This window comes from Scatophagus argus, chromosome 4 (assembly GCF_020382885.2).
Source record: "Scatophagus argus isolate fScaArg1 chromosome 4, fScaArg1.pri, whole genome shotgun sequence".
Taxonomy (NCBI): Eukaryota; Metazoa; Chordata; class Actinopteri; family Scatophagidae; genus Scatophagus; species Scatophagus argus.
The window spans coordinates 5,557,376-5,584,156 of NC_058496.1; the positions used below are offsets into that span (position 1 = coordinate 5,557,376).

The window sequence follows — 26,781 nt, forward strand, 5'->3', positions numbered from 1 at the left end:
TCTTCCGCTGTATGTTATCTTCTCAAATTAGCTACATCTGTCTTCCATTTAGTTTTCTGTCTTTTTGTTGGCTTGCACGTGTCTAAATTATCGTGACTATTCAACCAGCAGTCTGTTCTGCCTCGATTGTCAAGTTTCCTCCAATAGATTTGAGGATAGAGACAGCATGAGGCAAAACGGGTGAAAATGTAGAGAGCTGAAGAGAAATGTGAATGAAAAGGAACAAAGGAACACCTGGAGAGAGGATGAGTGTGCGTGTGTGTGTGTGTTGGTGGATGGAGTTGAGGAGCAGAGATGCATGAATGGAGGGACTGAGGGAAAGCTGGAGAGGCAAATGGAGGTCAGATGGAGCGTGAGGAGTTGGCATGTGATGGGTCATGCCCAGGTCTGATCCTATCAGTGTGTGCTGGCTGACAGGAGGGGTGCAAAGGGAGGTTAGACCCCTATACACACACACACGCTCACACACGTGGAGCGCTGGGTCTGATTTGGACAGGATGGAGACAGATAGACAGACTTGGATATCCTATCAGCCTTTTGTGCCTTCCCTTACGACCACCAGCTCTCAGCATTCACCCCTCCTTCTCCATCTCTCTTGATCTGCCCTCGCATACTAAATCCCTCCATGAATTCAATTACACACACAGTCTCCATACTTCACATCAGACATCTGCTGCTCTGCCAGCAGGTAGTTGGCCTGGAGAAGGCCAGAAGTCACCAGGGAGCAGGTTCATGTGAAGGCTACTGGCTCGTTCATTGACCAGATCCCCTCTGCCCATCACTGCTCTCTTTCTACTTTCCTCACAGTTTTAGGGGTTTGGTTTATTTTGACATAAACAAAAGAAGAACTGAGGAGGAAAGAAAAACACAAGGAACCCAATCTGTGAGGATGAGATAAAGAAATGCCAAAGGGCATGTAAAATTATTTGACCCTAAAAGAAAGAATGACATCAAGATGACAAAAACTGTAACAAATTGGGGAAAGAAACCAAAAGGAACTCTTGTTTCCTTGTGTTTCAGGGTTGGATTCATGATGTTATACTTATTTTAAGTGATGCTGACACTCTCAATCAATTAACAATATTTAGTCTGATGCGCTCCCTTAGTCTCTAAGCATTTTCAGTTCAAATCTCTGTTTTTGGAGCTGCTATGGGAAATCATCTAAATATTTTCTTAGAAGATATCAGCTGCATTTATTGTACTCTGGTTTAAATAGCCCAAATGTGTTTTCATTTAAAGGTTTCATTTCTGTTTTAGCTGCCTTTTCGAACCGTCAGTAGAACGCAAGAAAAACACAAAATCCTGGCAAGTTGTTTGTTTCTGGATTATGAAAAAAAAGAGTCAGATCAGGTCATAAAGGTTGAGAGGAGCCACGTGACCCCTTTATCTTTCATTTCTGACTTTTAGAACGCATTCGGCCGTTGTTCTGTGACATCAAGCTGCTGTAGTTGTGTATGAGAGATGGCGAATGCGCTTCTTCTGCACAAACAGACAGGCTGGCATGAGGGCAGCTGTCCAGGCCATACCAAGCTGACAGGCCGGCTGACTGACGGACTGTTTAGAGGGTTTGACTTGCTGGCTGGCATGGCAGTGAGTGCTGTTAGCAGAAGAGAAGCAGTAATTAAACTAAGGTTTCCTCCTGCTGGCTTAATCAGGTTCTGTGTGTTGCTGGACTATGTCATTACTGATTTTTTATTTTTTTTTTTATGTCTTTGCGTTGGTCTGTCAGTCCAGTTCTTGTGAACGCGACATCTCAGGAACGCCAGGAGAGAATTATGCAAAAAACATCCATCTGATGATGAACTGATCAAAATTTTGCGGTCAAAGGTCAGGTGATGAGCCTGACTATTGTCAGCAGAGCATTTTAAAGATGAAATGAGATAAAATAAAGATGAAAAGATAAACTGCATTAATTACCTTCTAGTAGGTCTATCTACTCCACTACCGCTCTGACTACTACACATATTATGAGTCTGGACAATTGCAACTTGACTGTTTGGCAGAGGCACACAAGTGTTAATTCTAATCTTAGCTATTGATAGAATTAAAGCAAGTAGAAGATGCAATATGTGACTTTCTCTTGCTGAGACAATCATCATGCACTTACCCATTGATTTTTTGTGAGTCGGCCTCCAAGGGCAGACGCTGCCCCAGGCCCAGAACTGATAGCTGGGCCACTGACAGCATACTGGCCTCCTAAAGAAGACCATGAGGGAAGGGGAGGCCAGGGTGTATACAAGCCAAGTACTGTCAGCCTCTACTGCTGCCAGATTATATGGACAGGGGACACTTGGGTGAAGTGTTTTGAGAAGTGGTACACCCTTGTCCCAGACACTCTTGTGGACTCTCTCATGCACACACACACACACAGAGAGAGAGCTTGTCTCATCTCTTCTCAGCCTTGTCCCTGCTAATAACAAGCAACGTGACAGGACGTGTGTTTCCTCCTCACTGCTGGGAGCTCCTTCCTGGCTTCTGAACAAGCCAATTACCAGGGAACAAGCCTCTTCCCTGTAATACGGATGGCACTCCGCTTCAGTGTGGCACGCACGCACGTGCACAGGCGTATACACTCAAGACACCTGTCAGGCTTCATGCAGGCAGATCTCCCATACCCACTCACAGGACTAGTGACAGCCCACAGCTATTAGCACGCCACTACTTTGAAGAGGCTTCACTTTCTTTTACTAGTTATTCCTCCTAATGTGCTTGCTCACATCGAATTCTCCGTCTGTGCGTTTGAGGCGCTAAGTGGGAGGAAAAGTGCTTTGGAGACGGGAACGGAGGGTTGGGTGTGTGAAGTATGTGTGTGGCCAACACAGTAGGGAGTTGACAGATATTGTCAGATTTCATATGAAATCATACCGTGCCACTAGGATTCATTTGCTAATGGCACTTTTCACAGTACAGAAATGCCTATACGACTTTCTGTACCACTCGGTCTCCTTGCTGTGCTGAAATGGTCAAGCAATGAAACTTTGGGCTTGTTCATTTGAATCACCGGTAATCTTTTATTGAATTAGGTTTAGGACATACATATTTTCTCATAACCCCTTCTCCATATCTATATACAGTGCTCAGAGCTCTTTGGTGAATGAAACAAGCACGGAGAAAGAGAACATCCCCAGAGGTTTGAACAGAGTGAACGCAGCAGGTACGGTACACACACACACACACACATACACACACACACACACACACACACACACACATAGCTGCACATTTGCAAGGAGCAGACTTTTAATGGACTGATGCACTGCACTAGGTCATCATAAAGGGGGGAACATGATAGCTCTGTCATCACTTTCAGTTTAATGAAGAGCTCATAATGCATGGAGTGAGTGATTGATTTGCATCAGACCACACTTCTCTCTAGTCAGCTGTAAGGGCAACTAAGCTGCATAACTCAGCCCGTCGTGCGTGTTTGGCGCAGAGTTTGGGCAGCATCACCGCCTCTGTTTCAAACCGCCTCCTCCTCCATTTGTTCTGTCTACTTTGAAATGCAACAGTGCCTTCTTTAGTTTGCTTTTTTCCTCATGTCTTATTCACCTTTTAAAAAAAGTAACACATAAATAAATAATTAAGTAACATGGGCAGAAATAATGGCTTTCTCACACAGAGCACTAACACGTCATATTAGTACACACAGTGTGCCTCAGATCTCCATTTTAGGGATATTAAATGCAGCAATTAGGGGAGCACTGCAGATACACAGCGGCTGCACTGGTGGAACTTCCTGCAATTAGAGGCAAGGCACTCTGTGTGAACTCTCGAAGGTGTCAGAGCTCATATCTCCCCCCTCCACCTGATCAGAAAGGCCCTGTGCCGGTGCAAAGGAGGGGTGGAGGGTAAAGGAGTGGGGGAGGCAGGGAAGGCTGAGGCAGGAGACTCAAGGCTGTTGGCATGTGTTGTTTTTCCACTACGTGATCTCTATACCGATGCGGTCGGCATTAATTTTTGATGAACCATCGGCATAGCATCCTCCCCTCTCGCCCTCTCATCCCATCCCATCTCATCCTATTCACGCTCTCTCTCTCTCACTCTCACTTTCTCTTCCAGGCTTTTTTTCACCCACATATGTAAGCTTGCTTTCTCATATGCCGCACTTTTTTTATTCCTTTTTTTTTTTTTACTTTGGAGCATCTGTCTTGGCTCCTGGAACCTCAGGATCTTTGTCAAAGTAGCTGAGAGGGATTGAGGGACTTGAGGGTGAACTTCTCTTTTTCAGTTTCCATATTTGCCTCGTGATGCAGAAATTCAAATCTAGATCATCCTGAACACGCTGCATGTAGGCTGTCAAGCGAGAACTGCAGTTTGACTTTCATTGCTTAAAATATGTTTGCTTTTAGTTTCTTGTCATCCTAAAGCAAACCGTTTAAGTCAACATTTGCGTCCTTTAGTTCAATGCCAAAGATCTCAGATATGCAAAGCTGCTCCAGGCTACTTCATCCAGTGGTGAGAATTAACTGTTTAAAAAAGCCAGTGCTCAGGTAGCTGATCGAAGTGTAATTGTTTTCTATCAAAATATATTTACCTCCAATGAGCTTACCTCTGAGTTAACCAAGAATTTAAAGTTAGACTATGTGGATAAAATCTCACCTCGTGGTCCACTAGTAGCTCTCTCTAGTTCTGAAGTTTTCAACTTTTCAAGCAGCAACATTAGTCTTGTTGTCAATATTTTAAGGACTTTTCATCTGTGCTCTTCTAACAGGTAATTTGTAGTGAATACTCATTCTGATCTGTGCCTGATCAATCACAATCACACTCCAGCTGCACCTCTTGCATTAGTAAGAAAAATATTATAGAAATATACAAAATAGATGACAGATGCAAATCATGTTTCTGGGCCTGATTTTTACATTATGTCCATTCACACTTGTACATCCATCCAAACCTCTTCGGATCAGGCATTTATACTGAGGATTTTCTAACTATTATTAAAGAGCCCCTATGTGTTTGTGTCTTCAAGGCATCAGGGATGGCGATTTCCACTGTTGTTTTTCATTAAACTGAGGTTTCCTACATTAAAATCTTCAGCAGTGCAATTTTAGAATGATGGTTACTTTACATTAATGACATTAAGTTCTTTTGAGACACAGTGAAAGCTGCAGTAATCTCGATGTGGGAGCATTAAGGTGCAGCCATTCACTGTATAGCCAGCAACAGCAGTAGTCAACTAGTTTCAGATATATCCAGTAACTGGCACAGAATACCTTTCTGACACATTCCTCACAAATAGCATTGTTACAGGCTTCCAGCAGGTTTTTGGTCCAGGGAATGGCAGGCCAAGTGACACTTTACAGGAGTGTAGCAAGCAGACTGAGGGATATAAAGAGCAACACATACATTTAACTTTTCTATTAAAGTGTGAAACGGGGGATTTATAGAAAAGGACAGGCGGATTTATCCTTTCCGTGCTTGTAAATGCTGAGCATGCAATTACCCCTATAATAGAGGCGTTGTGTCCAAATTGGAACCATTAAAGTGATTTAACAGTGCATGGATTGGCCCTGGCATTTGCGAGGATGTGTACACATGGGGTGTAGTGGAATGGATGTTTAATCACAGCGTTTTAGAGCCCGGTAATAGCAGAGCAGCCCATGTAGAACACTGACATGCCACACAGTACAGCTTACTCATTAGGGACTGCAGTTTGGACTGGCCTCCACCATCTATTTGGGTCTTGTTTGGTTTTCAGATTGGAAATACTGGTTTGCTTCATTTATTGACCTCTTTATTGTTGGAAATGCTGATAATGTACAGCCACCACAGTGTCCAGTCTCTGACGATACGCTCACAAACAATTAATTAAGTTATTTAGAGTGAAATAAACAAAAGTCACCACAAAATAGTGGGTCATTGCACTGGATAGTGACCCTGCTCAGGTGACAGGATTCGTGGCAGGTTTTGTTTGTAATGTAAAAAAGATTTTTTAGCGATTTAGCACCAAATTGTCAGGCAGATAATTCCAGTTTGATGTAAGCTATCTCTGTTTTAATCACAGTAAAGTTATTAAACTAGTAAAAATATCATTTATGAAGTTGCATGTTGAAATTGTGTACATGTTGCTTCTCCAGCCTGTACAGTAAGGAAAAGTAATTTTTTTTTATCTAATAAGGTGTTTAGCTTCTTGCCAGCATTAACTCAGTACACTTTAAAAAACCCCAACAGCCAATTTAATCACCACTGAACTTATTAAATAAATCTGCAAAGTTTGTAGGGTGTAACATAACAGTACTGTAAATTTAAAAAAAAATTTTGTTTAATAGTTTGGTGTTGTGTGGACTACACCAACCATCTAATCTTAAGTCTTTTGTAGCGGTCTGACATTTCTAACTGTTAGGAAATATAATGAAATTGAACATAATATAAAATTTGTGCATTTTCAAAACTTTAAACATAATTTAACTTCCGTTTTGTCACGTTTTACATCACAGGAACATAAAAGATTTTCTTTTTGATAAACAGTCCTTCCATTTCCCAGCCTTTTTTTCCTTTTTTTTCCCTACCCTTCAACCTCTTTACGACCAGTGGATGGCATTTAATGCATCTTCTGCATCCTCAAAGACACATCCTGGAAGAAAGGAATTCTTCAGAATGAATAAGAGCCAACACTTTCAATATTTCCCTTATATGCTTTGAAATTCAGCAGACCCTTTCACTCTCTTCTCCACTGCTTCTTCTCTCCCCCCCCCCATTTCCTTCCTCCTCCACCTCTTTTGCCCCAGCCTGTGCTGTGTGCGCACTGGAGTGAAGCCCCTGTACAGGCGTGGCGTCCTGGGGAGAGCTAGTAAAGCATTTATTACGGGCTTTGCAGTTCTGTATTATACTGGCAAGCACAGAGCCACTCATGCTTGGCCTTTAACTTCCTCTGAAGTTCAGCCATACATGAAAAGAGGGGACTCGGGCCCACTAATATATTCCTGGTTTAATATTGTATCAGGAAAAAGTGAGGGACGGGGTAAAGATGAGGGGGTAAAAAAGGGAGAAGAGGGGAGAAGAAAATTGTGTTTAAAAATGTAAATAGAATCCTTGAGAGTTTTTTTCCTCGCCTGTTCGCTGGTAGTTTGTTGATTAGATATCACGTGATGACACTGGCAATGCCCAGCGGAGCTTTTGAACCCTGGATCTGTGAAGAATCCTTTTTGAGGCTTTGTGCGTGGGCTGTCTACCATAACTTCCTCTCAAGTAACAATATAGGGACGAGCGGACAGGAAGCGAGACTACTTTCTCACCACTGCATTCATTCACTCGCCGACTGCACCGATAATAACTTTGTTTGGTTCTGGGTTTAAGTGGAAAATCTCTGTGTCTATAAAAGAGGAAAAGAGCAAGGCGAATTAGCCCCACTCTCCATCTTTAATTTTTTTTCCCCCATCCCCCCCCTTGAAAGATTCCCCCCCCTTTTCTCATCACTCTTCTTAAATCGCATCCTCATTGGCGGGTCGTACTTTTTTTAGGTCAGGCTTTTTTTTTTCTTTTTTGGTGTTTGGGGACATTTCTGTGGTATTTTATTGGTGTGTTCACCATGTGGAGGGGGACAATGGGCAGAACATCGGGCACACCCTAATTTTGGATTTCTCTCTTCTCTTCCGCCTCTTCTCTCTTTTGGGTGTGTTTGTCCGTTGTGTGTCCTGGTCGAAGGAGAGACCCTCCTCCACAGAGCTTGCAAGAGGAACCAAGTGGAAACAGTGCTTCAGATCCTGGCGCTTCCTGGCACGGACATCAACGTTAAAGGTAAGAGTTTCTCGCTTCCCCTTTTCTCTGTAACCTCAGCCTCGCCGTTCACTCCTACTGTTTGCTCTGAGGTTTCGAAGAGCGATTAACATTGGAGAAAAAAAAAGAGGAGAGAAGAAATAGGAGTGCGTGTGCGTCATCATTGAGGTTAACCTTCAGCTAAAATGTAAAGGGTGTGTCTAGAAAGAGCGGGATGGGTTTAGTGGCTCAGATTTCTAGCTTTATGATGACTTTGCTAAGTGAATTGAATGCCTTTTGATATTTCAGAGTGACTTTCTTTTTTCCCTTTAGGTCAAATATAATGACTTGCCCTACTTACATGGAAATGTTGTGCTGGTTTCAAAGGTTTCTCCGATTTTGTCACCCTTTAATAGCCGTCTAATTTAACGTGCATCTCAGTAGGGCGCTTGTGAAAAGAGGTGATGTCCAAAATGTGATCAGGCAGAACTGTGTGTAAAATGGTAAAATTATTGCTGGCACTTTGCAGTTCTCAAAATGAGGCCCGCGTTAACAGAAGATGCACAACATTTTCAGTCTTTTGGAGTCTCTTCCAAAACAGATCTGCATTATGACGGGCATGTTAATTTAGTAACAAAAGTTGTAAAATATGATGGGCTGAAGAATTTAATGTCTTGAGGAAATGCAGATTTTGGCATAATTGTGTACGACGTATGTGGATTGCAATTATAACCTAGTTCTGTGTCCAAAATAAGAATTTTAAACAGTTCAATGGCGCTTATATAAATCGCAAGCTGCTTTTTAGCAGCCTTAGTTCAGTTCATTTAATGTGCTTATGCCAGTGGAAAAGTCACTGATATAGAGCTAACGCTCTTGCAAAATATACTCTTGTCAGTTTTTCACCAGTTTTGGTACAGAGTTTCTCCAATTAGTCCCTGCTAGCTTATTTGCTAGTTGAGTTGTTAGCTTCCAAAGCTAACAATCAATTAGCCATAACGGAGTGGGTTATCCTGCTCACACCACAAGATCTTTAAAAGAAACCAGATCACTTTTGTTTTCTCCGGACTATTCAACTTCTGACTTTACGTACACGTGTGTTTGTGTGTGGTTGGTTTATTGAACATGTAGACCATGCAGGCTGGACGCCTCTGCATGAAGCATGCAACCATGGCAGCACTTCGTGTGTGGAGGCATTGCTACGTCACCACCCTGCCCCCGTGCTGGATAACCAGGTGGGCGGAGTCAGTCCACTGCACGACGCCCTGCTAAATGGACACATGGACATCGCCAGAATACTACTGGAGCATGCAGGTGGGAAACTAAACCAATTCACCCAGAACTTCAGATCAAGAGCTGACATAAAGCATGACATAAATCATTGGGGAGGGGTTGTAAGATGGAGCTAATGTAATTCAGAATGAGCTAATTCAAATATTACCTTCAGATAGTATTATTTTACCAAGTAATATTGGCCTTTAAAGTAGTTGCTAAAAGACACATCAGCACTTAAGTGAGTGCTTGTGTTTAGCATTGGTATTTGTTGTTGTTTGCCCCCAAGGTGACAAACTCCAACATCCACACTTTGGAGCTGGCTGAAGCTTTACATTCATAAACTAACCTGTGATTCTGAGTCATTTTTTCGAATCTGCACAGTGCATTGATGGGTGAATGCAAATGAAGAGTTTTCAGTTGGTCTACATTTCCTGCTGGATTTTTTTTTTCTTTTTCTTTTTACAGTACAACCATATTAAAGTAAAAGTTTTCTTTTTAGACGGTTGCTAATATAGTATGTCGAAACTGTGACACTAATATTCATCTCTGTGCTGTTTTGTCAGTACCATTACTCAGGCAGGTTCAATTAAAAATTGCCTCTCTAACTGTATGTTACATGTTTACGTATTTCCTGATTGGATGGGATATAGTCAACTGTTTTCATATGTCTTTGTATAATCCATCTTCCTCAAAACAATTCATTAAACCAAATGGTCCTTGTCACAGTGATGGAATCATATAATGTTAAAATAAAACACCTTTAACTTGTCTAGCCAGTTGGCTGCCAAGAGAGCTAATCTGTAGAATTAGCCATTTAACTAATGATTTACTGCAGTGGTGGGCAGCATGTCACCGCTGCTGTAGCCAAGACAAGCTTTCTATTTAATGTAACAAATGTAGCAGAGCTTACTGACAGATTGAATGCTGCTTTCGACCTTATTAGCAGGGCCAGTTTTTATCTTCCTAGCCTTGTAATGTAAAGGACCTGTTGATGGCGGGGCTTTTTAAGGGCCACTCCACCAATTTTAGACATCTCTTGCAGTTTATCTAGCACATAGATAAAGATGCTATTAATTGGCTTTATGGGAAATGGTTTTGGGGCTTGATCCAAACTTCAGACTAAAAGTTAGGGTTGTCTCTGGCTTTTAATGTTTACACTCAGGTTGTGTACAATGCTTGTATATTGTCGTACTTTTGTTTTTGTTTTTTCTTTTTTAAATTTAACCTTTATTTAACTGGGGCAGCTCCCATTGAGATTAAACTTAAATCTCTTTTTCAAGGGAGTTCTGGCCAAGACAGGCAGCAGCACAAAATGAAACAAGTGATTGTAAACAGACAACACAGACGCTATTACAATACATCCCAAACAACAAAGTGTAGTACAAGTTAGTGAAAATATCAGTTTATATCACCACACCCATATTTTTATTGTGACTATCTAAAGTGCATTTGGTCAGAGCGAGAGAAGAATCTGATAAGAAATGACAAATCTGTTAGAAATTATATTTATGGTTACCTATAGTGCCTAAAGAATTCTGTTTTGCACACACAGTGACAGACAAGACTGGCCTTAGCAGTTGTTTGCCCCTTTGCTGTATAATTGTTTTAGATCATCTGTACCATCTCTCTCTCTCTCTGCCCCAACTGCTTGTCATCGTAATCCTCTCGCAATCATGCACTACAGATTCTGTCCAAACAGATTACAGCATCACCTCATAAGATGTCTGTTAAAGGCGTCAGGATCCTCCGCTTGTGAAATTCACATGCAGGTTTTTGTGGAAATGTGTCACAACACAGCTAGCTTGCGTGTCTGCATCTTCTGCGTGCCACATACAGTCTCTGAGCTCAGGAGGACTGAAGTGTGCGTGATGGGTGTCGGAGCTCAGGAGAGGGTGGTGCAGCAGCAGCAGGTGGTAGAGGAAATGTGTGTGTTTTGGGGGGTGGGGGTGTCATTTACCAGCATTGAACAAGTCTCCCATGTAACATACCTCTGCCTCTGCTCACTTCTCAGTTTGACTAATTATAGTTAATTTGATTCGACTTTCCTATTAACACATGTACATATTCTGTCCTCAAAAAATAAATTAGACTGGGATTGTTTAGTCCCGGAGAGGAAACAAGAGAGCGCTCCCTTTTTTTTTTTTTTTTTTCCTCCCTTCCTCAGTAGCAGGAGGGAAAGCAAATTAAAAGAGGTCAGAGGAAGAAGCAGCTATCTGTATCTGTAAAATTAGAATAGGAGGAGAGAGAGTATATATGTGTATGTGTGCGTGTGCGTGTGTGTGTGTGCAGCAGCAGCAGACGTCTGGCCTGCTGTCTAGGCCAGGTCTCTTCACAGGGACCAAGCACAGCAACAGGAAAGAGAATAGTCCCGATTTGAAACACCTGCAGGCTTGTACATTATACTTCTTTTTCTCACTCGCTCTTTCCTGACTGTTTGCTGTTTCCCCACACCTTGATGGCGGGTTGTCTAAAGGCTACAGCAGGGAGCTTGTGAGGAGGTGGTCCTCTTGACTCTAGGCTATACTGTCTTTCCGTGATCTGTGATCTCCATCTTGTTGCCATGGTCACCATCGACAGGCCTGCCTTTTTTTTTCCATTCCTGTTCTTCTTTTTTAGACGCTGTTAAATCTGGAAAGTTTTTGCTTTGGGGCTACATCATGTTTAGTTACTGTAACCATCTTTATGTTGTTGTTCAATCCAGTTTTTACTCTAAACTAAAGCAGGACTTTTGTGCTTGTGGCTGCATTTCTAACAGCCATACATCAGACTACTTTTTTAAATTTTGAGAGTCCCAGGACAGGAAAACAGGCTAGTGGGTCAGATGCATCTCGTCTTTCTTTATCATATTGCTGTGTTTTATTCTTTGGAGTACCAGCTACATCTCCTGAAACTATATTTTTCATTGAGGCATTTGCCCTCCTGTAATACTCGTTTCCAGCACACAGGCTGAACCTAGCTGCCAAGGTTTTGGTAGGCCAGAGAGGGCAACACTGACACTGGCACACCAACAAAGCTTTTGGTGGGAGTGATCTCACCCTTTTGTAAGCCTGTCTGCTTGGAGGCCTGGGCTCTGTGTGTGTGTGTGTGTGTGTGTTTTCCAGGGTGAATGGAGGGGTGGCGGGGGGGGTGGCTGTATCCCACCCCCTATCCCCTACCCCCTCTACCTCGGTCCCTCCAGGCTTATGGAACTGGCAAGGAAAGGATGCCATGGCTGAGGGCAAGGCTGACTCTGCTCTCTTCCCCTCCTCCTCCCATTGCTCAAGGCTGCCCCACATGACCCTGTGTAGAAGTGTGTTTTTGCATGCATGTGTGCTTGGCTTTTTTTTTTTCTTACACAGGAAGTTGAAGTGTCCTTGGCTATAGATGTTGGTCTATGTGTGTGCATGCACAAATATTTTCTTGAATTTCAAATACTGTAATGAGCTGGTGTGCTGGCTTGCAATTAAGAAAATGCAAATGTGTGTGCGTGTGTGTGTGTTGTGATGCTCCCTGTGCCCCTTCCTCAGCTGGTAGGAGTGTGTAAATTTTGCAGGTTGGCCAGGGCAGCCAGCACCCCTGATTGGAATGGAAAATGACCTGGAGCCTACACACACACAGAGAGAGAGAGAGAGAGAGAGAGAAAGAGAGAGAGAGAGAGAGAGAGTGGAGGCGTGTCAGTGAGCAAAGAGGGTGGAGAAATAAAGAAAAGAGCCTTTAAGCTGTCACCACTCTGCCCTGTGAGTGTAATCGCTGATGGCGTCCTCTCAATACAGCCCACCATGTTAGTAAGCACAGCCAGTCCACCTCAACTTGTAAACACAGACACACACACACACACACAGACTCATTTAGATGCTTGGAGGTGAAAGAGTGTAGAAGCAGAAAAAACAGGTATGTGTAAAAGCGTTTGTTATTGTTTCGCCTTTGTCTAATCATTTGGCTTGAGTCAAGTTCAGAGAGGTTGCCTCTTCCATTTCTTTGTGCTTCTCTTGTACGCACACACAACTATACGCACGCATGTGGTTAATGCATAGCGTCCCGTAGTCCCCGCAGATCTTAAACTGAACGAGTGTTTGTGGAGCAGAAAGATGTCATTTGCTCGGTGGCACAGGAAACATGCGGTCCCCTCGGAACGCTGAAGTCAGTCATGGTTTGTCTCTGTCTGTTTGTCTGTCTTTGTCTCACTCACACACACACACACACACACACACACACACACACATACACAAACAGGTAGTGCTTTTAGGCACACTTGGGCCTCTTCACTGTCAACCCAGTAAAGAAAGTTCATTGTGTTCTGCACTTATTTCCCTGTGGGTCCTGAACTGGCAACTGCAAGGAGCTGAGCACTCGTACTATTAGAGGTGAGGCTGTTTTTTTGGAGCCCTCGGCTTCACTCGGGTGTGTTGAGGCTTCAGCTGTAGGTTTCTGCAGGCTGTATTTCAAGGACTTCCCTCACTGGGAATTTTTGACAAGATCCTCCTGCTTTTCCCTCTCTCTTTCTGCCTGTCTTTCGCCCCCCCCCCCCCCAATGTTTTGGGGTGGATGCCAGGATTACGTCTGGAGCTCTATCCAAAAGTCTCCCCGGGTGTTTCTCAACGTGCTCCAAGAGAAGGAAGAGCGATTGCTACCAAAGGTTTCTTGCAGGCTACTCATGCCCAGCACCACCTTTTTACAGTGTACAAATGCATACGCACATATTTTACCCTTTTTAAGCAGCTGCAGCACTTAGTGAACGTGAAGGCCATGGAGGGGGGTAGCTCCAGTGAAAAGGAAAGCGCAGAGGCCAAGGAACATTATAACGTTTTGATTTATTTTGCTGTCCTCTTTCACCAACAAGGTTCTGTTGGAATTTAATGTCGTGTATTTATTTGTAAGGGCTACGTGCCAATTGAGAATGGTGAATTTGTAAGTGTCGAAAACATGCTGTTCCATACACAAAGCTGAGTTTCAAGGTTTAGTTCGTTTCTTTTGTTCGCTTGCAGGTTGATTTAAGAGAAAAACGTGGTCACAGGCCAAAGATGGTTTTGTGTTATCAGCCATGAAGATTGCTTTCTGTATCGGCACCCTCCAACCTTGAACTTAAACCATTACGTACTCCACAAGAATAAAATATCCCTACCACCCCCTCATACCCCCTATTCATCAACTCTGGAAGGAATTTAACAATATATTGAAAAAAATAATGTTGATAGAAAATACAGACAGGAGAAGACTTTTTACTTATTTGAAATTTCTTAACGAGACATCAGCACTGTGCCTTGAAAGTCAACAATGGTGTTTGAACTCTGCTGGAGTGGGTCATATTGTGAAAATGAAGTGTAAATGAAAACATTCAATGGCACTTTGTGTGTTTGCTTAAATCATTCTTTCAATGAGAAGTGAAACCCTGCAGCGGATGAAAAGTGTTGTACTTTTAAAGAGTTTGGAGCGGCGTTGAGGATGGTGCTGACAGTGGAAGCAGTCATTTGTTCAGTATGAATGTTAAGTGTGTTGGAAGTTTCATATTAACATTACAAGTTTAACTTCGTGTTGTATCTAGCCACAGACCTTGAAGAAATAGTCCCTACGAAATTCTGTTGATAATTGAAAGTACAAGGGTACTGTTTTGGGCAAGAGATGCATTTTTTTCTTAATATAATTTTCTTGATCACCAGAGGATGAATCCTAATGATGTCTTTGGCAACTCCCTGACTTTTCATCTGTCAGCAGGTCAAAGCTTTCATTTTGTGCAAACATTCATAGTTTCCAGAAAATGTATCCCTGTCTGTAGATGCGATCTTCTCTTTCCTCTTACTTCAGCTGTACTTTTAGTACAAATTAGCAAATGTTGACACGCTAAACTAACAACGTGACGATGACACACTATACCTGCTAAACATCAGTATGCTAGCTTTGTCGTTTTAAGATTATTAGCATGCTGACATGAATGTTGAACTCAACTGCATCACTATCCCTAAGTAGCCACTACACAGCCACTAGCATGGCTGTAGACTCTTAACTTGTTTCTAAAATAACACCTATTCTTCAGCTGCATCATCTGCAGAAGACTAGCATGTACTTGGCTCTTAGCTTTGCACAATTCAGGAACAAAAAACAGCACTTTAAGTACAAGAAAATACCAACGTGTCCTTCCTGTACTAGTCTCTGCCATGAAAATAAAGTCCAATGATTTAAACTTGTATTGTTGAGCCCATGAGAACTTTGGAGGCAAAATCTAAAGTCTTTAATTATCTGTTTACTGATTGTGTATCTTTATCTCACTCCAGTCTTCTGTATGCTTGGAGTGAGTTTTGGTTTACCTTTGGTATACTGTCTTTTGTATGCACATTTCAGTCTGCTTTGTTCAAATTAACTTCCAAATAGTTTGAGTGAATGAATGTTACTGGTATCTTAGGAAAGTGTTAATTTGCTTGCACATGATGATTCAGCGCATGAGCTAAAAGCTGTTGTCAGTGATTAGCCTTTTCTGATTCAAGAGACCAGTTAAGAGTTCATTTAGGGCTCCTCTCTGATTATTTAAGATGCTTAACGCACACCGCTGATCACCATCCAGTAAATCAGAGCATATCTGATGCCCCCTCTCACTAGAGGTGTCAGAGTGGCAGGGGATTACACAAAGCTAGCAGTTGGTGTCCATGCTTTTACATGCTACCTTATCTGCCCCACCTTCTCCTGAAGCCTATGATCCAGCTGTAATCTGTGCCTGACCAGGCTGTGTTTGGGTGAGGAGCTCAGGAAGACGGCAATCACACGCAACCATTGACTGTAAAAGATGGACAACAAAGTGAAACCAAAACATCTTGATCGCCTCCTCCATGTTAGCACATGGAACAGGGGACAAACTAAATTTTATGTTTTTATCAGGCTGGATAAGTTTGGTTTTATTAGCTATCTGAAACTATAAGAATCTGGAGAAACATCGTGATTGGCAAGTGAGTCTTGCCTGCGCGTGATTGGATCATGCAAGCATATGGGCAGGAACTTGATAATGTGCCTCCACCACCAATCACGACTGCGCAGACTCGGCTTTAAATAAGGTCAACAGCACAAGATGGCAAACAGTACATCTGGGATATTTTGAGGAGCAAGTGGAGTCACATCATCCATCTTTATCTGAGTCAAAGCAAACAACCTGTGTGAGAGGAGAAAGCCTGTTTCTGGCTATAATAACATTAGTAGAATTTAAGCAGTATACAAAATGGAAATATCATAGAGGCAGTATTGTACTGTATCCCCCTCCCTAACATTGGTATGTAAGAGATATTGACCTGGCTGCTTCATCTGATTGAACTTCCTTGGGCCATGTTTTTGTACTCTGAATATCAGGGTAGAAATAGGAGAAAAATATCACTGTGTGCTCAGACGCTGTTGCTAAAGCAGAGAGGGGTTTTAGCATATTCACATGTCTGGCTGGTCTTTCCTTTTTCCTCCATCTGATGCCTCTCCGCTGGCTGCTTTGGTGCCTCACTTGGTTGGCCCGGTTGTTTTTGCTGTGGTTTCTAGTCGCTAGCTAGCAGCTCCCCACGGATTTGTGATGCTGTGCCCCTGGCTGCAGTTCACACACTCGCCCTGCCTCTCTTATTCAGGTAGCGAGGGGGGGAAACAGAAAGAGAGAAAGGATGTTTACCATGCTGTGGAGCTGCCTGCTTCCCAGCTTGTCTGCCTCAGCCCCAGCCTCAGACCAGAGACACAGAGAGAGTGAGACATGGGGGGGAGGGCGCACTGCATCTTTCTTTCCTTCCCTCACTCCCTCCCTCCCTCTTTTTGCGGCCGTTTTCCCCCACCTCCCCTCTCGCTTTTATATTTCTTGTCTTCGTCTGCCCTCTAAAGGCCAAAGGGCTTTGCGCTGTGTGTGTGTGTGTATGTGTGTGTGTGTGTGTGTGGCAGTCTGGCTACATCTGGCTGGTGCATCAGGCTTTTGCTTGGCATGTGCATTTCCTCCCTTATGCTCTAGCTTCAGAGCTCAGGTCTTAGCCTTGCAATTTCACATTCATTTACACACACACACATGCACACACATAAAGGAAGGTGTAATTACCCCGTGCTCTCATGTAATCCCCCAGGTGTTGTATTTATCTCCACTGCAGCATATCTGACGCCCAGCGCCAACGTCTGGATTCACTTCAGTCACTGTCCCTGCACCAAAACCAACCATGCCCCAACCTCCTGTCTCATAACAGCATGTCTATGTGTGTGTGTGTATGTATATATTACATCATAAACAGCACTTGATGCTGTTTTCATGCCCGCTGTTAGAAAATATGTAATGCAGCACTGGCTACGACTACCGGTGTTTTAAGTATTAAGCATGAATTAAGCATGGATAATGAGGGGCAGCTGATTCTCCTGCAGTACAGGCGGGGAGGCAAATGCACTAAAATCCTGGAAAAGCGAGAGACACAAGCTGATGGTTAATGGGAATAAAAAGGGAGAAAGTCAAGCAGGTAAACACGCAAATGTGACAAACGGCAGACAGCACGCTCCGGTAGATACACTCAGCTTTCAGGCAGACAGATCCACAATCAAACACGCAGCCGTACAGTCAGCGGCACAGGCTTTCAGGCAAACCGAGCCCAGGGCCGTGCTGCGGGGGCCCCTCTCCTCCCCACACCAGTGTCAACCCTCTGGTTGAAGACTGTCTGTCAGACACAGGTTTGACACCACGACGTCGGGGAGCGCCTATCTTGTGTTTTCTCTTGCCGGTGATTTGAATCTCACATGTGAGCGAGCAGAGCTGTGGCTGACAGAAAGGTTGGATCGGACTAAAAGCAGACTCCTGTTATTTTATTTCGGAGTGGAATTTTATGTTTCAGATAGTTTTGTTGTCATTTCTGACTTTTACAAGAGAGTAAAAGGGAAGATTTCTGTTGTTTGACAGTAGAAATGGAAATCTGACTTGTAGTGCGAGTGCTGTTTGGTCTGGTTCTTTATGCTTAAACTGTCCCTGTTTCTATTAGCTTTGCTGCTCCAACAAGCCAGTTTCCCATGAGAGGGAGACAAGGATGAACATTTTATTTAGCTGATGCATGGAAGTCGTGCATTTCAGTATTCATTAGCATATTGTAAGTAATTTCTAAATGTAGTTCATACGTTTGAGTATTTTTTTCATTTTTGCCCTGTGCTCATTTTTCTCGCTATTATTTTTAAATGTCGCTCTGTTGTGCCAGCTGAAGACAAGTAGTGCTGCTTATGAAAGAAGTATTAAGTAGGAGTGGGAGAAGTAAACCTTGTGCTCCCTTTTTCCTTTTCTGAATGTATAGTTAAGAACACTCTTCAGAGCGCTTGGGTTCGTGGCCCAAATGCAAATACTGTGCAGCACCTTGTAGGCCCCTCAGTCCAAGGCTGGTCCTCTCAAAGGAAGGCACAGATTAGGACACAATGTGAAGAAAAACGGCCTTGGTCATCAAAAGCTCTTTTAAGCTCATCTGGAAGGGAAAATGATGGATCCATTTTTCTGCATGTGTTCCTCTGTGTCTCTATGGGGCACTAAAGTAGTGTTTTGTTTTGTTTTTTTATACAAATATTCACATTCTGGTGGACCTGAACCTCCCTGCTATGTGTCCGCCATGGTTGACTGCACACATTCCACTCTTACTGGATGAGTGTAATAGCGAGGGCAGTTTGTTATAGAAACCTGGTGATTATGATCTGCTGTGAACAACCTCTCTCTCTTTCTCTTTCTCTCTCTCTCTCTGTCTCTCTCTCCCTCTCCCTCTCTCTCTCACTCACACACACACCACGTCGCTCCATTTCCCCCCGCCTCCCCTCCACCTTTCTCTTGTGGCCACTTTGATCAAATCTGTGCTCTTACGTCCTTGACTGCTGCCCCCAATGCCTGACCCCTGCATTTGAAATTTTCCCGCTTATGTAAAAGTTTATGTAGATTAATGCCACAATTTATGCAGATTCAGTTTTTGCCACTCAGGCTTGAAGCACTAAAAGGTAGATGAGCACTGACCTTCCCTGCTAACAGCTACGTGAGCTCTCACCGATTATCTCTTCACTGCTGCACATGGTGTTGGTTCTGTGGCAGACAGAGAGATGGAGAGCAATTTCAGAATTTGTAACGTTCCATTTTTACCCTTTTTTTAACGGCATCATTTAAAACAAGGTTGTCTTTTTGTCAAAATGGCATTTGGTAGGCTTAGTAAGTATGGTTTATGTCACCATGTCTCTCTCTCTCTCACACACACACACACACACACACACACACACAATTGTCCCTCCTTTAAAACATCATGCTTCCTTCAGCGCCGCCGAGTCTGTCAAACAGAAACAACTGCCAGCAGTGGTATCAAGCAGCCGTGTGTCACGCCGAGCCTCCACAGAGCCGTAAACTTGCGAGTGGCAGCAGCATTGCCGAGGTTGAACAGTCAAGGGCCATCAAGAGCAGTTTGCCATAGAAATGGGTCTATCTGAAAGCAAACAAAGGGCTCACACTTGACTCGACCCGCTCCATGTAGGCTAAGTGCGCAAGGGCCTGTCTGACACTAGAAAATGGCTTTCAGTCTGAACAGACCAAGCAGAAGAGTAGAGAGAGTAGACCGTAAATGCCACTGTTATGACTTTCCTGAGGGTGGGGTGGGGTGGGGTGGGGTTGGGTTTGGTGGGGGTGTTACATTCAGCTGTGACAGTCATGTCCAGTTTGAATGTACTGAAGCAGGGCTGGAAGGGTGAAATCAAGGTTACTGGAGATGTCTGAATGTGTAGATATCTGGATGGATTAATTGTATTCGTATTCGACGTACCTCATCTGCTGTTTTGTTTAAATTATAATAAAGATGTTCACTGAAAGTGCAAGCCTAAGACAGGATCTGCTGCTATAAGTCCGCCTCACAAACCCCATTTTCACATCTCTATGAAGAGTGAACTTTTAGCACAGTAATTTTCTGATATCACAGCCGAGGCCTGTTGTGACGTTGATACCCCCCCACCCAGTAGCTCTTTGTGTTAGTGTTACTGATGACAGCGAACATCAAAAAAGCTAGCAGGAAAGCAGAGACTCGATCAGGTCACTAACACTCTGCGCCTTTTACACAAACACAAAGTGACCCGCCAGTCACACGCTTAAGACAAGGTGTCAGCTGAAGTTAGTGCTGAAGTGAGCTAAAAGCCCTGGCTGGCACTGAGGCCCAATGGGAAAACAGCTGTTCGCTTTAACTCCTCACCTCACTGCGGGCATGTACTGTGCAGGATAAGTATTCGTGTGTGTGTGTGTGTTTGTGCACTATTTATATCCGCTGCCATGTCCCACAGTTGACCCGTGCAGCCTTGTCTTCTGCATTATTTGATAATGATGCTGCAGCTTACAGTAGCTGGGTTGTCATTGTGTCATGATGTTATCACTGATGTTTCAGCTGGATGTTTACATTGGACTGATAAACCTCCTGGTCTCAGGGCAGTCGGCCATTTTGAAATCAAATATTTAAACTCTGATCAAGTCCTAATCTATCACAGCTTCTCAAATCCACAGGCAGGTGTTAAACATCATTACTAAATGTTTTCTGTGCTAATTTCAAGTACTTTAAAGTGACGCCACTCGTATTCTTCTTTGCTTTACATCTTGGAGGCTTGAAGATGAGTTTTAGACAGGGGAGAATAATAGCAGTGGGGGTGTCAAAGAGTATTCATGTTGAAGTGGTGTTTGTATGTAGATTTGTAGTGTATGAAGGTTGTGACACTTTGAAGCACTCCAACAACTGAATACGTGCCCTTGTCCTTGCGCTTTCATACTGAGAGTTGCTTGAGTTCAGTAGAGCCAATTACAGATCCTCCTAAAGACTCTGTTGTTGTCTTTGTACATTATTGATTAAGTATTTTGATGCTATCAGAATAAACTTTAGTCAACTTTTGAGTGTTTAGATAGTATAAGATTCTTTATCGTCATTGTACCGAACATACAACGAAATTCAGATGCACTCAAGAATCTGGCTCAGTATAAAAAGTATTTTAGTTTAACTGGCAAACAATTTCAGTCAGCCTTGGTGCAGATTGTTTCCTCTTGCTGCAGCATTTTGATCCATGCATACCATCTTTATAAGTGCAGTAATGTGGAAATGCTAAGCTGTCGTGTGCATAATGTACTGTAATGTGAGAGGTGAGAGAAGTAACTGAAGCCATAGTCAGTAAAGGTTGTGTGGTCTGATGTTGTATACCTCTGTCTCTCCCAGGCTCAGCTCTCCTTCAGCAGACTGATGGGGACGGGCGGACTGCACTGGATCTGGTCTCTGCAACAAGTCAGAAGGAGGAGCTCCTCCGCAGCGCGCAGGTCGGAGACTTGGCCCTAAGTAACAGGATAGTGACTGAGGTCTTGAACCTACCGCTCCTGGAGGCCGGATCGGCTCTGCTGGCCCATCTCATCTTCTCCTACCAGCAAGAGAGGGGCCTGTCTCGCTGCGTGCAGCCCGGCGACAGATCCTACAGCCTGGGCTACAAGCTGGTCAGGGCTCTGCAAGCGCACTCCCTCCAGAGAGTGACTCTGGGCTGGACGGACCAGCGGGCGGTGAGGCTGGTGAAGGACGCCGAGACGGTCTTGGAGCTCGGCAGAGGGAGCTACCTGGGGCAGGTGTCTCAGGCAGTGAGAGAGTGCACAGGAGAGAACACACTGTTCTTAATGGAGATAGTGCAGAATCTGAAGTCTGGTGGAGAAGCACTAGCAGCTGACCTGTGACACAGGTTCAGTGGACAATGCACTCAAAAAGACTTGAACGCACAACTTATTGAAATGTTATCTGTCAGTTGTATACAACAGTTAACTCTATGACCATAGAATACTCCGAGGCCTTAAAGTGACCACATACACCTTCGCCTTCTGTGGATGTTACACCACCAAAATAACAAGGCCTTTGCCTATATAGAGAAAACATTTAATTACAACATGGTTTGGATACATTTTACTACCTTGTTTTGGTTTAAATTATTTTATATTTCTGAAATGGAAGAATGTCTCCAAAAAATGTATTTAAGTTGAATGTTCTGGGTTTGTATTGTAACACTAACATTTCCATACAGACTTACTACTTCAAGTCTTTGTTTTCTGCAGATACTTTTTTATGTTTAAAGATATTTTTCACATGTAAATAACTATCATAATAAACAAAACTAACTTAACTGGCTGGTAAACTTGCATGATGTGTTTTACACCAATAAATCACAAGGAAATGGCTGCTGGAATGCAAGGCTGAAAGATGCTCTGATAAATGGAGTGGCTTCATGTGAGGGCCACAGTGGGGGGAAAAAAAGTAAAACCAGTTCTCACAGAAGTCGTCCTGAGATGTTTGAGGCGCTCGTGTGCACTCAGCGTGTCAGCCACTCAGACAGCAGTGAAGAATGAGCCACTTCCTGGAGCTGAACATGAATGAAGGAAGGGGCTGAGGCTTGCTGGGTTGGGTTGAGTGGGTGAGATGTGGGGGGAGTCTGAACCTGAAATGAGAGATCGAGATAAATGGCCTTATATATTCCTTTCGCTTCTCCCAGTGTTGGTTCACAAATGAGACTTTTGATGCAGAAAACAAATTTTACAATAACCCAGACACTTTTGAAGATGATAAAAAATATTTAATCTTGTATTTGTTTTTTTCCTTTTTTTCTCTCTCTCCCTCTCTCTTTCAAAATAAGCAACATACATCAGATGCATTTAATTTCTCAAACCAGAAAATATACATCATATATTCCACCACCACTCCTGACCAGTCCTGTCTCAGCCCCTTACTCCTGCCCTAAAATGTTATTGGTCAGAAGTGGACACATGAAGTTGATGTCACAGGCAGGCAACATTGCAGGCGGAAAAAATACAGATCTTAGAAAATGAGACAGGCATACACGTACATTACAATATCATCACCAGACCATCAACAGGCATACTGTATAAAATACAAACATAAATTAATAAGTAGGTAGCTATGTACAGTATTATTTAAAAAATAAATAGTCTCATTTCAACTCGGTGCAAATAAAAGTGCTTTTTTTTTCCTTTACAGCTGTCCATCTGATACATTCCTTTATATAATTTATTTTCTCTACATCGTACAAAATAAAAACACTTTGGTTTGCTTGCAAACAGTTCCACAACCCAATAATAAATGACAAAAAAAAAGAAAAAGAAACAGTATTTGGATGCAGTACCACACAATATTCATCACGGTTTGCTGTAAAGTAACTACATACAGTAGTAGACACATACATATCAGGTATTCAAACAGTCCCTTCAGGCATTATAAAAAGCCATCCTTCACGAGCCGCAGAGTGTGTTTGCTGAGGAGGCTATAATCAGTCTGCGACGCTGCTCTTGGGGGACAGTCTGTTATTGTCTTTCAAGTGGATTTCTCAAAGCAACAAAACAAAATCAATGGCCCTCTGGAGTGACAGATCCAAGCCTGTTGATATTTAGGCGTGGAGATGGATGGGTGAAGAGGGAGGGAGCAGGCAGAGGCGACGGCAGGCAGACAGGCAGGGCGAGGTTATGACAAAATGGCAGAAGAGAGCTATAGTTGTGGCGGGCTTAGGGTGATAAAGACAGACAGTGAGACAAACAGATAGACGGACAAAGTGGGAGAGACGGAGAAGGGGGGGCAAAAGATGGAGGCAGGGATCAGAGGGATGAGAGGAGGCCTCCTCAAATGGAGCCTGAGCTGTGATCTTTCAACAGATGCTCAGCTAGGAGCCCAGGAGACCGTCCCCTTCAGACAGGGTCGCAACCCGGCTCACTGACGAATGAGGGAACCGCAGAGATGGGAAGAGTCGTCTGAAACAGCATAAACACACACACACACACACACTCATCCCTCCGTCCCTGACATCTCAGGCCTAAGTCCCCTCAGAGCCTTGTCTTGTCACACAGTGACTTGCTGCACATCTAGCTGCACCAGCAAACTCCACACCACATAACAGCTGGCACTTCTGCTGCTTCACACACACACACACACACACACACACGCAACAAATGAAAATACGGATCAGTCCACAGCTGGAGGGGAGACACAACTGTAATGCGCCGACACTGAGAAAAGCAACATGTCTTTGATTGTATAAACGTGTATACGCAAACACTCTTACGTGCACGGCTCACATACAGGAGGCTGCGTCTCTGGAAAGGCAGATCAAAGTTGAGCTGTGGGCACAGGAGGTGGGGCAGATGGAGAGGGCGGCCAGCCCGGGGCACCGCATCACAGACAGCATGTTTGTGCGAGTGCGTGAGCTTGAGAGGGAGAGAATGTGCCTGCTCAAATGGGATGTTAAGCTTTCATCTGTGAGCGCGTAGGTACAGTACGTGTATGTGAGATCTGCTAAAGACGTAGTGTGTTTACGCGTCGTGTCCGCGTGCAATGCTTGTGTGCGCGTGCAAATGCTCTCGCGTGTGGCCGTCGAGGCAAACGCACAGGGAGAGGAAAAGGAGACCTGCCTTTCAAACAAGATTAGAGCTGCTGCCGCCTAAAGGCCTGCCTGCCTGCCTGGTGACACTCTGCATAGACTCGGTGACATCTATATCAACACCAGGACAGCACACGGCCCAGTCTGCTGTGCCTCGCGACAGACAGAGCAGGTGTCTCGCTGACTGACTGACTGGGGATTGTGACATGCTTTTAAAGGGGCTAAATGAGGCTACAGCTAAATTATCTGGACAGTTAGTTAGTGATAACGGTTTGGGGCATAACACTCAACGGCGTTGCTCTTTTTTTCCTCTTGGGGTTATTTGATGATAATTATGTAATCACAATTTATTTTAGGAAAAATCAGATTCACTGTGCTAATACCACTGCCCAGTGTGGTTTGATTGTTTTTTTGTTTTGGAGTCAGTTATCTATTTGAAGAAAAAAAGGGCTTTGGCTATGGTGTTAAAGCACAGAATGTTACCACCAGCACAATCCTCCTGGTCCAGCTTTGTGTTTGTGTACAAGGATAAATCTGGAGGCTACCACCGTAATTGCTCATCGAGTTGGCTGGATGAGTTAAGTGGTACAATCCAAATTACTACCACTGAACATAACATCATTAGAACATCCAAGAAGGGGAAAAAATAAAAACACTTCAGTACAAAAACAATTAGAAAATATCAACATATTACCAAAATCATCTTATAACTACAATAGAAGCTAAAAAAACCCCAAAAAAACAGTAAAGTCTATTGCAGAGCAATAATGCAGAAAGTTAGTATAAGGCTTGTACTTTGCTAAACATGGATGCACTGAGAAAGTCTGTTTGGGGTGGTGAGTATAAATGTTAAAACTTGTTTTACTCATTGTGTGACACTTGTGGCAAGCAAATGAGTCCTCTGAGCTGTCAGAGTGATGGAGAGAAGAGAGGAGATGGAGAGTGGCTCACACGGCTGAGGAAAAGGTCATTCCATCCATACTTACCGCTCGCCTTTAAAATCAATCAAAAGCATAACGGTGATAAGAATAATTCAAGAGATCTTTTGTACTCGTGTATTTTTTCCCTCATACAAAAATTACACTTCAGGAAACTGTACTGTACATCATGAGTAATTAAAGACAGGAAAAAAGGATTGAGAGGAGAAAATAGGAAAGAAAAAAAAAAGAAAGGATAGTTGAGCCGAGCTGGTCCAGAGCCATCTTCCTCAGCTCCTCGGTGTCCAGTAATAAGAACACGAGAAGAGAAGTGGAGAAGAGAGGAGTTGGTGGGCGGACACAGTCATCTACCCGGGGTTGTTTTTCTTCCTTTTATTTGGACTGGGATTGGGATCCAGTTTCAGCTCTCGATACTGCACCTGTTAAAACACACAGCAACACACACACCAGCATGCGTGCACACAAACACATGTACACACACACATACACACACACACACCCGGTCAGGTGGAAAGAGCAAAGGATGCTTGAATAGCACAGAAACCCTCCAGAGGCTCTCTGAGTCCAGCTGTGTGGAACAGTGGCCTCGGGGAGGGGATTACACACTGATTACAACACACACACACACACACACAATCCATGTACACTGTTCAAAGCTCCAAACACACACGTGCTTGCACACAAATATGAGTGTACACTCATACTTCCACAGATGTGGGACAGTGGCCTAAGGGAAGGGATCACACAAACAAACGGAGAACAGGGCAAGGCCTCATGGGAAAGCTTGGAGAGACAACAGAGTCATCTCAGCATGGCAAGATGGTGAGGAGAGAAAGGGCAGAGCGATGGGAAGGAAACAGAAGGTCAAAAAAAAAAAAAAAAACCCAATAAAAAACAAGAACACATTGTAACCCTTTCAAAACCAAAGTGCTTAGCTGGTAGTTTCAGTTACTACAGACTCAACACAGTACTCATGAGAAGCTCATGAGAAAATGAGTACTATCTACTGGCCAGAGAGATGACCAAACAAACCGGGGATTTCCACTGTGTCTGTGTCATTCATGGCACAAAAAACAAGACCAGCTTCAGTCAGTCATCAGAGATCTACGTCTATGCATGGCTTCACTCCTGATGAGTGCGCACTACGGCAGACCTGCCCTGAGAAGACTCCTGCCTCTTGGCAGACAGGTGGACTACCTGTTATGTGAGTATAAGATGACCAAAGCTCCTGGATTTGCTGCAGGACTACGTACTCTGTGGTCCCATATTAGCCTATGTACGTTACAGCACCGGACTAAAAACTAATCTAGCATGTAACTCTCACAAAATCCACAACTTATGGTTTTTGCACAGATTAAATAAATAACATGTAGCATGTTAATTACTGAGCTTTAGAGGTGCCGGTAGGTGGTCTTTGTTACCTTTGGACAGAGCCTGGCTGTCTGTTTCTACCTGTGAGGAGTCTTTACACACAGTTTAGCTAATCATCAATTGGCTGTAACTTCAATAGACATATGAGACTAAT

General features: G+C 43.5%; 2 protein-coding genes across 20 annotated transcripts in view; one reads left to right on the forward strand and one right to left on the reverse strand.

Moving 5' to 3' along the window:
* slf1 (SMC5-SMC6 complex localization factor 1) overlaps positions 1–22,059 on the forward strand; it is a 29,148-nt gene extending 7,089 nt beyond the window's left edge. For all 7 annotated transcript variants that reach the window (XM_046387067.1, XM_046387071.1, XM_046387070.1 and 4 more), the window contains 4 exons: positions 3,075–3,154; positions 7,645–7,737; positions 8,824–9,006; positions 21,120–22,059. In XM_046387067.1, coding sequence (XP_046243023.1) covers positions 3,075–3,154; positions 7,645–7,737; positions 8,824–9,006; positions 21,120–21,619 — 856 coding nt within the window. In that variant the 3' untranslated portion in view covers positions 21,620–22,059. The remainder of the gene's footprint in view (positions 1–3,074; positions 3,155–7,644; positions 7,738–8,823; positions 9,007–21,119) is intronic.
* Positions 22,060–22,114: 55 nt separating this feature from the next.
* The window catches only part of LOC124058133 (multiple C2 and transmembrane domain-containing protein 1-like), a 146,738-nt gene continuing 142,071 nt past the window's right edge, over positions 22,115–26,781 (reverse strand). For 10 of the 13 annotated variants that reach the window (XM_046387055.1, XM_046387052.1, XM_046387053.1 and 7 more), the window contains one exon: positions 22,115–22,371. In XM_046387055.1, coding sequence (XP_046243011.1) covers positions 22,246–22,371 — 126 coding nt within the window. In that variant the 3' untranslated portion in view covers positions 22,115–22,245. Of the gene's footprint in view, positions 22,372–22,540; positions 25,676–26,781 lie in introns of those variants that run through there. The other 3 variants (XM_046387061.1, XM_046387060.1, XM_046387058.1) reach the window with 1 other exon arrangement.